The 11,293-nt window shown below is 59.5% G+C and overlaps 1 protein-coding gene across 2 annotated transcripts; it reads left to right on the forward strand.

Moving 5' to 3' along the window:
• The first annotated feature begins 541 nt into the window (after nt 1-541).
• On the forward strand, nt 542-10,873 carry NDST1 (N-deacetylase and N-sulfotransferase 1). Of its 2 annotated transcripts, XM_059825240.1 has the most exons (14): nt 542-1,370; nt 2,001-2,483; nt 2,710-2,797; nt 3,025-3,179; nt 4,233-4,418; nt 4,799-4,927; nt 5,104-5,286; nt 5,520-5,616; nt 5,771-5,894; nt 6,501-6,675; nt 6,910-7,080; nt 7,985-8,094; nt 8,972-9,074; nt 9,188-10,873. In XM_059825240.1, the coding sequence occupies exons 1-14, from the start codon at nt 861-863 to the stop codon at nt 9,305-9,307; spliced, it is 2,634 nt and encodes an 877-aa protein (XP_059681223.1). In that variant the 5' UTR covers nt 542-860; the 3' UTR covers nt 9,308-10,873. The 2 variants fall into 2 exon arrangements, with proteins under 2 accessions (XP_059681223.1, XP_059681225.1); XM_059825242.1 differs by lacking the exon at nt 6,910-7,080.
• The last annotated feature ends 420 nt before the right edge of the window (nt 10,874-11,293 follow it).

The raw sequence follows: 11,293 nt of genomic DNA on the forward strand, positions 1-11,293 counted from the left end.
CTTGGCTGGCGGCTCCTGGCTCGGCCTCGTGCTGCTTGGCTGGCCGGCTGCCCGCGTCCCTCCCTGCCAGCCAGCCTGGGCAATGGGGGGCTCGGACGCCCCACACCCTATTTTACTCACTGCAGCCTGGCTCCCACTGGGTGCCTGGCAAACAGGAGGAGCAGGGCTGCTTCTCTGGCTGCTTGGTGTGATGGGGACTCATGGGGGGCCAGGGACTCCCCCCCATAGCACCCCGGTGGTGCTACATGCCCCAGGCATGGACCACAGCTGGGGTCCTGTGGCACACATGCGCGCTGTGCTCCCGCCCCAGCGCCGTCGGGAGCTCACGGCACTCTTGCGGCAAGCCTTGGCACGTTGGCAAGCTTGCCGAGGGATCTGCCAGGGCCGCTGCGCTGGCGTAAATAAAAGCGGCGGCGTTGGTACCAACACCGTCCCTGCCCGCTCATCCCGTCTCTCTCTCGCAGGGCACCGCGCAGAGCCGGGGGACGAGGACGCCCCGGGGAGCCACCATGCCCGTGCGCCCGCTGCGAGCCGTGCCAAGGCCGCCCGCCGCCCACTCGCCCCACTGAGGCCATGGGGCTGCTGCTGCCGCTGCCACCACTACAGGGATTTCGGCTTGGCAAGGGGACTCTCGGTGCGTCTGCCATGGTGACATGAAGCGGACAGCGAGGGACGCCGGACTGCTGGAGGCGAGAGAGCCTGCACAGGCGGCCTGCTAGTATTTTAATTTATTAGTAGTATTCAGTTTTATTTTACCTATTTTTTTTCAGTTGGTTGGTTGCTTCTTCCCCTCCCCGGGGCTCGCGAGGGGAGGGGGCGGGCAGGGGAGAGGGGCCCCACCTCGCCCTGCGGATGCAAGGATGACTGTGCTGGCCAGGGCCCGGCGGGGTATCCGGCAGTTCTCTCCGCAGGTGGTGTTACTCCTGCTCTTTGCCTTCTGCCTGCTCAGTGTTTTCGTCTCTGCATATTATTTATATGGGTGGAAAAGGGGCTTGGAGCCCTCCGGGGATGTGGCGGGGCCGGACTGCGACGAGCCCAAGGTTTCCCCTTCCCGCCTGCTGCCGCTGAAGACCCTCAAGGTGGCTGACTCCTCCCGCACAGACCCCTTGGTGCTGGTCTTCGTGGAGAGCCTCTACTCCCAGCTGGGCCAGGAGATCGTGGCCATTTTGGAGTCGAGTCGCTTCAAATACAGGACGGAGATTGCCCCGGGGAAGGGGGACATGCCCACACTGACCGATAAGGACCGGGGACGCTTTGCTCTCATCATCTATGAGAACATCCTCAAGTATGTCAACCTGGATGCCTGGAACCGGGAGCTGCTAGACAAGTACTGTGTGGAATACGGCGTGGGCATCATCGGCTTTTTCAAGGTAAGGGGGTGTGTGGGGCGAGCCAAGACCTCGTGGCCAGGCTGGCCATGAGCGGGGGGCTCTGGGGTCCCAGTGCTCTGCACTGACTTTGCCCTCCCCTTGCTTTCTGCAAGCAGGCTGAGTTGGTGTAGAGCCAGCCTGCAGCCTGGCACGGGGTGCAGCCTTCTTGCAGAGGGCACCATCTTAGCCCTCTCCCCATGGAAGGGCTGTGCGGCCCCTGGGTGTTTTGGGGGTAAAACCATACCTCTGGGATCAGTCCAGTTGCTTTTAGCATCCCCTTTCCCAGCAGTGACCCTTGCTGGGGTTCCCCAAAAGCATGAGCAGGCATTTTGCTTGGCAGCCCCCTGTCCTTCTCCTGCCCAGGGCTTGCAGCCCAGGGGAGCTTTGTACACTGAACATGAGCAGGATTGGGTGCGCAAGGGGGACAAGGGTGCCCCATACTCAGGTGAGGAAGGAGCGGGACCCAGCACCTGGATCTCCAGGGGTGGTGAGCCACCTAACCGCTCGCTGTGGCCATTGGTGCCCCTGGTGAACCCTTGCCTGCACAGCCAGGCTGGGCTCTTGGCGTGTCTTTCAACGCCTCCATCCCCAGCGTCTTGTCTCCTCCAGTTGCCATCTCTCCCCATGCAGGCCAACGAGAACAGCCTGCTGAGCGCCCAGCTGAAGGGCTTCCCCCTCTTCCTCCACTCCAACCTGGCGCTGAAGGACTGCAGCATCAACCCCAAGTCGCCCCTGCTGTACATCACGCGCCCCAGTGAGGTGGAGAAGGGTGTGCTCCCCGGCGAGGACTGGACTGTCTTCCAGTCCAACCACTCCACCTATGAGCCAGTCCTCCTGGCCAAGACCAAGTCGGCTGAGTCCATCCCGCACATGAGCGTGGACGCAGCGCTGCACACCACTGTGATGCAGGACCTGGGCCTCCACGACGGCATCCAGAGGGTGCTTTTTGGCAACAACCTCAACTTCTGGCTGCACAAGCTCGTCTTCGTGGACTCTGTCTCCTTCCTGACGGGCAAGAGGCTCTCTCTGCCCCTCGACCGCTACATCCTGGTGGACATCGACGACATCTTTGTGGGCAAGGAGGGCACGCGCATGAAGGTGGAAGATGTCAAGGTGCGGCTCTGATGTCCTGGCTGGGTGGGCAGGGGACGCATGGGACTGGGTGCTTGTGCCTGCTCTGGGATGCTCCAGGGATGAGCTTTCCTGCTCCTAGAGCATCCCTTAGCCCCATGGGAGCCCCTCTGCGAAGCTCTCAGGGACATGGGTCTTCGCCCTGGCGTGGCAGCCGTCCCTGTGGCCGCGTGCTGAGGACATCTTGTTTTCTCTCCCCCCTTCCCAGGCACTATTCGACACGCAGAATGAGCTGCGCACCCACATCCCGAACTTCACCTTCAACCTGGGATACTCAGGGAAATTCTTCCACACGGGTGAGGAGGGCAAGGGCATGGCTTTGCCTGTCGGTGCCATACGGCTGGTGTTGAGGCACAAATTGGTGCTCAAAGAGGCCGAAGCTGGGGCTGCAGGAGGGTCCTCGGGCATTCCACCCTGCTGTCCCCCATCACCGGTCACTGAGAGGGGTTCCCACTGCCTCTGCCCCGGCTGCTCGCGCATGGCTCCGCGTGCCCGGCGATGACGGTGAACATCATGCCCGCAGGTACCGATGCCGAGGATGAAGGCGATGACCTGCTGCTGTCCTACGTGAGGGAATTCTGGTGGTTCCCCCACATGTGGAGCCACATGCAGCCTCACCTCTTCCACAACCAGTCAGTTCTCGCTGAGCAGATGACATTAAACAAGAAATTCGCTGTCGTGAGTAAGATGCCGCCGGCGGGGGTGCTTGTGGTGGGGGGAGGATGGGAGAAGGGGGGCAAAGAGGCAGCAAGCTGCCTGTTCAAGGGGAGATGTCATCTGTGCATTGCAGCAGTGCCTGCCTAGCCCAGCACTGGGGGGATGCGGGGCTCCAGCCCATGGGGAATACAGAGGTCTGAGGCACGGCTCTGCAGGAGGAAGAGTCTGTTTGTGTTGGTATGTGCTGGGTTTTGACTGAGCCTAGGGTTGGGTGCTCAGCCCGGCGCAGTTTGATGCTGTGCTGGGCAGTGATGCAGGATCCTGGAGCCATGGCCATGTGCCGGGAGGCTCCTGCTGATGGAAACTACCTCCGCAGGCCAAGCTGTTGGGGACATGTTTGGTTTATAAAGGCAGGCTCTGGCCTTCAGCTTGGTGAGGGGTTGTTCGTCCTCTTGGACTGTCCTTTGTCTGCCCTGGATAAAGCCATCATTGAGACCAGATCATGCTGTGATTGACTGGTTTGCTCACAGCTATCTTGAATCCAAACCCAGTAAAGCCAGACCCAGTAATAATAATTTGGTTCTATGGCCTAAGAGAGGGATCTTCAGGCTAACTTGAATTCATTGTCTGATAATTAGAGGTGCTTAATTAGAGAGAGACCGGACCATCCCTACTTGGGATGGGCAGTTGTCCAGCTCAGAATTTCCAGGCTGTTTTATATCTACTGATGTAAACCAATTTGCAGTCCTGTGCAGATGTATCTCCTTGTTCTCCACGGAAAATCTTTGCTGCTGTTGTTTTGTTGGTGACAGCAGAAATGGCTGGGATGAGGATGGCCCACCTGAAGCGGAGGGGCCAGTGTCCACCCAGCACATCTGCTTCTGGGCTCCCTTTCATGGGGACAGCCCTGGTTAGGAGATGATGCACAGGCGCAGCCCTGCCCTGGTTGCTCTCCAGAGGCATGAATAAAGAATCTGTAGTTCGGAATGGGCATTCCCTTGGGGAGAGATTGGTTTGGGACATTGTGGTTTTGGGGTCCTCGAGGTCACCCACTCCCCACTCTCTTCTCTGCAGGAGCATGGCATCCCCACTGACATGGGCTACGCTGTGGCCCCCCACCACTCGGGCGTGTACCCCGTCCATGTGCAGTTGTACGAAGCTTGGAAGCAGGTTTGGTCAATCAAAGTGACGAGCACAGAGGAGTACCCCCACCTGAAACCCGCTCGCTATCGCCGTGGCTTCATCCACAATGGCATCATGGTAGGTGGCCAGGCTTTATCTCTGATGCTTCTCTGCTCTTGCCTCCCCCAGCGAAACCAGAACCTCGGCAGGTGGTTTCTGGGCAGCTCGAATGCTTCGATTTGAGGGGGCTGTTCCCTCTGCTTATCCTGCATGGGGGAAGCTTGTGTGAGGACAATTTTTGGCTTCTCCATCTGTCTACCTCCATCCCTTGTGGGTAGCGGGATTCAAGTCGAGGGTGAAGGGCAGTGGAGCTGGTCCTGACCTCTGAGGGGTTGAGGACCCCCTTTTCATTTGGGAGGAGAAGGGGACCCAGCCCTGGATGCCTGGAGGAGGCCGTGTGGCTGTTCCATTGCCCTGGCTCCTCCGCCCGCTCCATCCATATCTTTCTCCTGCCCCAGGTACTCCCCCGGCAAACCTGCGGCCTCTTCACGCACACCATCTTCTACAATGAATACCCCGGTGGCTCCAGTGAGCTGGACAAAATCATCAATGGGGGTGAACTGTTCCTAACTGTGCTCCTCAACCCCGTGAGTACTGCCGTCCGGCTGCCCGGGGATGGACGGACAGGCCTCTCTTGCAGAGCTGTCCCCCAGCGCCGCTGTGGGAGATGTCCCTGATGTCCTCAGCCAGGGTGAGAGCCATTAGCATGGAGTGGCTGCTGGGTGAGGCTCCACTAACCCCTTCTCTGTCCTCTGTGCTTCAGATCAGCATCTTCATGACCCATCTGTCCAATTACGGCAATGACCGTCTGGGCTTGTACACCTTCAAGCACCTGGTCCGCTTCCTCAACTCCTGGACCAACTTGAAGCTGCAGACATTGCCGCCCGTGCAGCTGGCACAGAAATACTTCCAGATCTTCTCCGAGGAGAAGGACCCGCTGTGGCAGGTACCCCTCGTGCCTGGAATGGGGGGAATAGGAGGTGTTTCGCCTCTTTGTGGTTCTGCGGGCGGTGCCAGGAAGGAGTTTGCCCCGTAGAGCTGAAAATAACACCAGTCTGTGCCCTGCCTGCTGAACAGCGTGGCATCCCTGCGCGTCTGCTTGGGCTGGAGGGGGCTGAGCAGCGGTGTGTGGTCCTGTCCAGGCTGCCCTGTCTCTAATCCTCTCCCCCTGCGTTTCAGGATCCCTGTGAAGACAAGCGTCACAAAGATATTTGGTCCAAAGAAAAGACCTGTGACCGATTCCCAAAGCTTCTCATCATCGGGCCTCAAAAAACAGGTGCTTCCCTTTACCCTCGGTGCCATGAGCATGCTGGGAGGCTTGCCAGGTCCCCGACACACCCCCAAAGAGCCTCTCTCAGCCCTCCTGCCCTGAAGCAGAGCTCAGAGGGAGGTTTGGCCCAAGTCAGCTCTTGTTTTCTGTCTGTCTGAAGGAACGACTGCCCTTTATCTCTTCTTGGGGATGCACCCGGACCTAAGCAGCAACTACCCCAGCTCAGAGACCTTCGAGGAAATACAGTTCTTCAGCGGACACAACTATCACAAGGGCATCGACTGGTAGGTCTCCCAATCGTGGGGGCTGAGCTGGGAGCGCTGGTTCCTTTGGGAACCGGAGCAGCGGTGCTGTGGGGTTTCCCATCAGCCTCACAGCCACCGGGCTGTTGGCAGAGGGCACCTGGGTGCTACAAAGTGGGATGAATCCTGCGTGGGCTCTGCCCTTTGCAAGGGTGTGCTCATGCCAGCACCAGCTCTGTCGGGTGGTCAGAGAGTTTGCCTTACTGCGGAGGTCTGTGGTGCAGCCAACACTGGCAGTGGTTGCTGCTGCGCTGCCTTCAGACCACCACACCACCACGGTTTATCCCTGAGATGTTGTCTTGAAGGCAAAGGCCACTTGCCAGGCCTCAGAAGTGCCCTCAGCAGAAGCTGTGTGCATGTGTGTGCATCTGCTACCCCCTGGTTTCGGGGTCTGCCGGGAGAATCTGGTGAGGCCTGGCCCTCCAAAATGGCTGGAGGGGATTGTGGAGCCCCAGGCAGCGTGTCCGACCTGGGGGGAACCTGCATGGTTGGTGCGTAGTACAGAGTGTCTGAGATGTCACCGGTGGTGGGGGGGGGACACACATCTCGTGGTGCCCATCTGCCTGCCTCACGCTGTGCATCCCCCAGGTACATGGAGTTCTTCCCCATCCCCTCCAACACCACCTCTGACTTCTACTTCGAGAAAAGTGCCAACTACTTTGACTCAGAAGTGGCTCCTCGGCGAGCCGCGGCCCTGCTCTCCAAGGCCAAAGTCATCACCATCCTTATCAACCCTGCAGATCGAGCCTACTCCTGGTATCAGGTGAGCTGCCTGCCTCTGCCTCTCCCCCAGCTTGGGCAGCCCCGTGGGGCGGTGGGCCAGGGACTTCCCTCCATCAGCTTGGTTTGGGAGGTGGGGTGGCTGCAGGCACTGCACTTTTTGGCTGAATAAGATGTGTGAGGACATGGCATGGTGGCCTGGGAGCTGCGGTGCCTCGTGGGCAGCCCAGGATTTGGGTTGCCCCAGGGGAAAACCTGCCTTGCTCATGCCTGACAGCACCAGCGAGCTCACGATGACCCAGTCGCCCTGAAATACACCTTCCACGAGGTGATCACGGCAGGACCCGAGGTTGCTCCGAAGCTCCGGACCCTGCAGAACCGCTGCCTGGTGCCAGGCTGGTACGCCACCCACATCGAGCGCTGGCTGAACAGCTACCACGCCAACCAGGTAGGGATGGGAGAACCCCAATCCTACAGTGGCAGCACCGTGGGGAGTCCCCCTCACCCAAGCAAGGATGTGCAGGGAAGAGAGCTTGGGTCCCAAGTCAGCTGTGAGGGTGCTCCCATGGGAGCTGCTTTTCTTATACCTTAATAACCACGGGGAGAAGAGTAAAAGTACTTGGGGAGGGTGCAGAGGGCAGATATTGTGCAAGAAGGAAACACTTACAGTGTGAGGTTGATGATGGATGATGCACAACGATGCCCTTGTGCCAGTCCTGGGCAGGTAGGTCCTTCTGCTGGTCCTCTGGCAAAGCAGGGTTCAAAGGCCTCGGGGTGGAGGGCTGTGGGTGGCTCTGCAGGGGCACCCACTGCTCGCCCACCACTCTCAGCCACAGCACCCCGGGGGCTGCCCTGTCTGGTGTCACCACAGCATCAAAGCAGGACAAAAATAGCGGGCAAAGCTGCCCATGGTTTGAGCTGCCTGCAGGGGAAATGGGGGCTGGATGCCAGCCCTGCTGTGACCCGCGCAGTGGAGCGCTGCTGGCGGTGTACAGGCTCAGTCCCTGAATGATTTTTCTGCCGTCGTTTAACCTTAAAAAGTCTATTAGTTGTCTGCTGCTGGCGTAATTGCTGTAATGCAATCCTGGCTGGCTGTGGATTGGGTGGCCCTGAGCCGAAGCTTTGATGTTGTCCTGGATGGATCTTGGCCCCGGCTTTTATTTGCATTTAATTTTCCAGCACCCAGTGTAAGTGAACACCGGGGCACGTTAGCATTCGAAAGGGGACCCTGCGTGGGCTGGTGGCAAATTTGGCTCCAAGATGGCAAAAGGTGCGGCAAAGGCGTCGTTATGCCCCAGGAGAGCAGGGCTGGGAGCCAGCAGCACCTCACCACCCTGCCTTGCTCCTTGCAGATCCTGGTCCTGGACGGCAAGCTGCTCCGAACAGAACCCGCCAAAGTGATGGAGACGGTCCAGAAATTCCTAGGCGTGACCAACTTCATCGATTACCACAAGACCCTGGCGTGAGTCCTTCCTGAGCTTCTCCTTCCTTCAACCTGCCATTGCTCCCGGTGCAGTGGGTTGCCCGTGGGGACACCCAGCGCTGTCCCGGGGCACCCCCCAGCCCTGGGGCTCACCGCAGAGCTGCTGCTGGTTTTGGTGAGACCAGGGTTTTGCCTGAGGCTGGAACAGCAGCTCCTTGTTTCTCTGACGTACACTGGGGTAGCTGCAATCAGAAATAACATTCAACAAGCACCCCACTTTGCTTTGCTTATCCAGGCACTGCGGTGGAGATGGTGGTGTCACCCCGGGCAGCCCAGGAGCAGCTCTGGGCTCCTGGAGCAGAGTTCAGGGGTGCATTCGTGCCACGTATGTTGAGCCCCGGCACCCCAGCTCCTTCTGCATGCGCTGCAGAGAGCGACTCTTGCTGCTGGCCATGTGGCACCTTTGCGGGTGCCACCGTGCTCTCAGCCTTCCAGACATTAAAGCCCACCATGGAAGCAGGAGCCTCCAGAGCTCCTAGAAAAACAGTAATTTGCGCTGGGCTTGTCTTGTATACATGGACACTCTGAGACTGCACCCAGGTGTCATGGGGCTCCTGAGAGCATCCAGGGCCAAAGGTGCTGCAGAAAATAATAATTAAACCCACGTAGGCCCCCGTGCTCCCTCAGCAGGGCAATGTGGTGATGAATGAACCTTGTTGGGCTGCTTACTGTGCGGCTGCACGGGGAACCTCTTGTACCAGGGGGTTGATAACGAGATGTTAGCTGGGCTGTGGATTAAAAAGAGGTGAAGTGCCCCTGTGCAGGGCTGGGCAGCAGCAGGGCTTGTCGGGCAGCATGCTTGCCTGCGGCAGGCGTGGTGGGGTGAGAGGGGTGAAGCAGAGCTGTCCCTTTGCAGGTTTGATCCAAAGAAGGGATTCTGGTGTCAGCTTCTGGATGGAGGGAAAACGAAATGCTTGGGAAAGAGCAAAGGGAGGAAGTACCCTGAGATGGATTCGGATGTGAGTATGCAGAAAGCCTGCTGGGACGGTCCCGAGCAGGGCCAGGGGGCCATGGTGGGGTGGTGGGCTCGGGGCTGGTTGCCCTGACCCTCCTCTCTGTTCTCCCGTTGCAGTCACGCGCCTTCCTGCGGGACTATTACAGGGACCATAACATAGAGCTCTCCAAGCTCCTGTACAAAATGGGGCAGACGCTGCCCACCTGGCTGCGGGAGGAGCTGCAGAGCACCAGGTAGCTGTCGCCCGCCGCCTGCACAGCAATACCCGAGTGGGGCTGACCCCTGCACCGGGCGGGACCTTCCTCAGCAATACCTGGCGGCTGCCTTGGAGGGGACCCCCAGGAGCGGACGGCTGCGCCGGAGGCTGTCCGAGTGGTGGCCTGACTCTGCGGTCCCCACGCTGCCACCTCTCTGCCTACCCTGCACTCATTTCTCTTTCATTTTATTTTTTTCCCGTTTTAATTCTTGGGCCTGTTGGCGAGGTCCCTTCCTGCCCTGCTCCAACGTGGGAAAGTGGCACAAATTCCCCCTTTCTCTGCCCAAAATGTGCCCTGACTCCCTTGGGCCTGAGGGCAGTGGCAGAGCCATCCCTCACCTCCCAGTCCAAGGACGGAGGAGCTGCTTTAGGCACACTGGAGGTGACTTTGCTGAGCTGGAGCAGAGGAACGGAGCTGGTGGAGACCCAAAGCACAGAGGGACCCAGACCTGCTCCTGCCATCAGCCCTGTAGCAGGAAGCAGGAGAGTTTGCCGGATTCCCGACACCTACTTGGAAAAGCTGCGAACAAGGCGCATTTTTCTTTCAAAGACTCAGGCACAATTTCCTTTGTCATCTCCATTTGTTTTCAGGCTCCTCAACTTCTTCCTCCCCTTCCGTGGGCAGTGCGGTGGGACTGCGGCCAAGCAGGAGAAGGCCCCGGTGTGCTGGCCCTGGTGTGCTGGCCTCGGTGCGCTCCCCGGCACGCTCCCATCCCCCCCAAAGCCCCCGTTGCGATCTTGTACACGCGTGGTGTTTCCTGTGGTAAAGCCGAGCGGCGCCCGGCGTCCCCCAGCACGGAGGAGAGCCAAACCTCGGGGACAGGGCGGACATTGGGATAATGGCAGTTGGAAGGATGCTGAGAACTTCAAACTTGTTGAATATTAAAAGTGAAAGTATTTTAATAATGTTGGGGTGCGGGGAGGGAGGGGAGGGTTCGTTTGGTTCCCATTTTGCAGGGCATTGTTTTTCTTCGGTGCCAGAATTTGTACCTAAACCCCGAGAGTTTTACGTCGTCTCTTTGGTTGTTACGTGTAACGTGGACAAAGGTCTGTGGGGAAACGGGGGACAGTTTCCCAGCCGGAGATGCGTCTTTATACCGGTGGTGCCATACAGAGCTGCAGCCCTGGCTCTGCCTCCCCGCACCCTGTCCTGTCCCCTGGATTTTGCTGCTGGGGCTGGCAAATGAGTCTGAGCCATCACGGGTTTACCGGGATAAGGGCCCAGATTTCCCCTCCGATGGAGCTGCTCCGCAGGATGCGGGATGGCCTTGGCTGCTGCTGGAGGTGGAGGCGATACCCAGTACCCAGGATGCCGCCCTCGCCTCCAGAGCGGGGTCGGGGCAGCGGTGGGGAGAACGCAGTGTTTCACCCTGGGTGATGGAGGGGCCCTGTTGGCAGCGGGTTATTTTTGCAGGAGCCCCTGTAGCTGTGGGGGGGGCTGCTCCTCCCTTCTGCCCCTCCGTGGGGTTTTTTTGGGAGAGGCTCCCGGGTGCTGGTGTAAGGTCCTGTTGAACCAACCGCTAATAAATCGGGGGGCTCTGGTTTTACTCGTTGGTCGTTGCCTGTTTCTGTCTTCACTGGCAGGATCCAGCCCTCCTCCCAGGGGGTCCCATCTGCCTCCGGGGGCCTTTGGGCCCATCTTTTGGGGGGATCTGGGGAGGAAGGCGGTGTGTGTGGGAGCAGCCTTCTGTGCACGAGGTGGCAGCAGCCATCTAGTCCTGGATCTGGCTGCGCTGCACAGCTGCCTGCGGCCTCGTGTTCCCGGGATGGGGCCCGCAGCCAGCCGGGACAGCATCCAGCATTGACTGTGTTAGCACTGGGGCAGGGATTTGCGGGGGGGGCGGAGGGGTCCCCGCTTGCCTTCTCCCCCCTGCCCAAGGATAGATAGCCCCAGCCTGCCAGAGCCTGCCCGCCTGTCTGCTGCCTCCCCACCACCTTCCGCAGCCTGGCCCCAGCGAAGCGCTGGA

Source organism: Gavia stellata, chromosome 16, assembly GCF_030936135.1.
Source record: "Gavia stellata isolate bGavSte3 chromosome 16, bGavSte3.hap2, whole genome shotgun sequence".
In the NCBI taxonomy this organism is placed as follows: domain Eukaryota; kingdom Metazoa; phylum Chordata; class Aves; order Gaviiformes; family Gaviidae; genus Gavia; species Gavia stellata.

Bases quoted from the DNA above. Each gene is read 5' to 3' on its own strand.
- NDST1 (XM_059825240.1), top strand. From the start codon at position 861: ATGACTGTGCTGGCCAGGGCCCGGCGGGGTATCCGGCAGTTCTCTCCG. The intron at 2,798-3,024 runs GTGAGGAGGGCA...TCATGCCCGCAG, and splicing joins AGGGAAATTCTTCCACACGG to GTACCGATGCCGAGGATGAA. The intron at 4,928-5,103 runs GTGAGTACTGCC...TCTGTGCTTCAG, and splicing joins TAACTGTGCTCCTCAACCCC to ATCAGCATCTTCATGACCCA.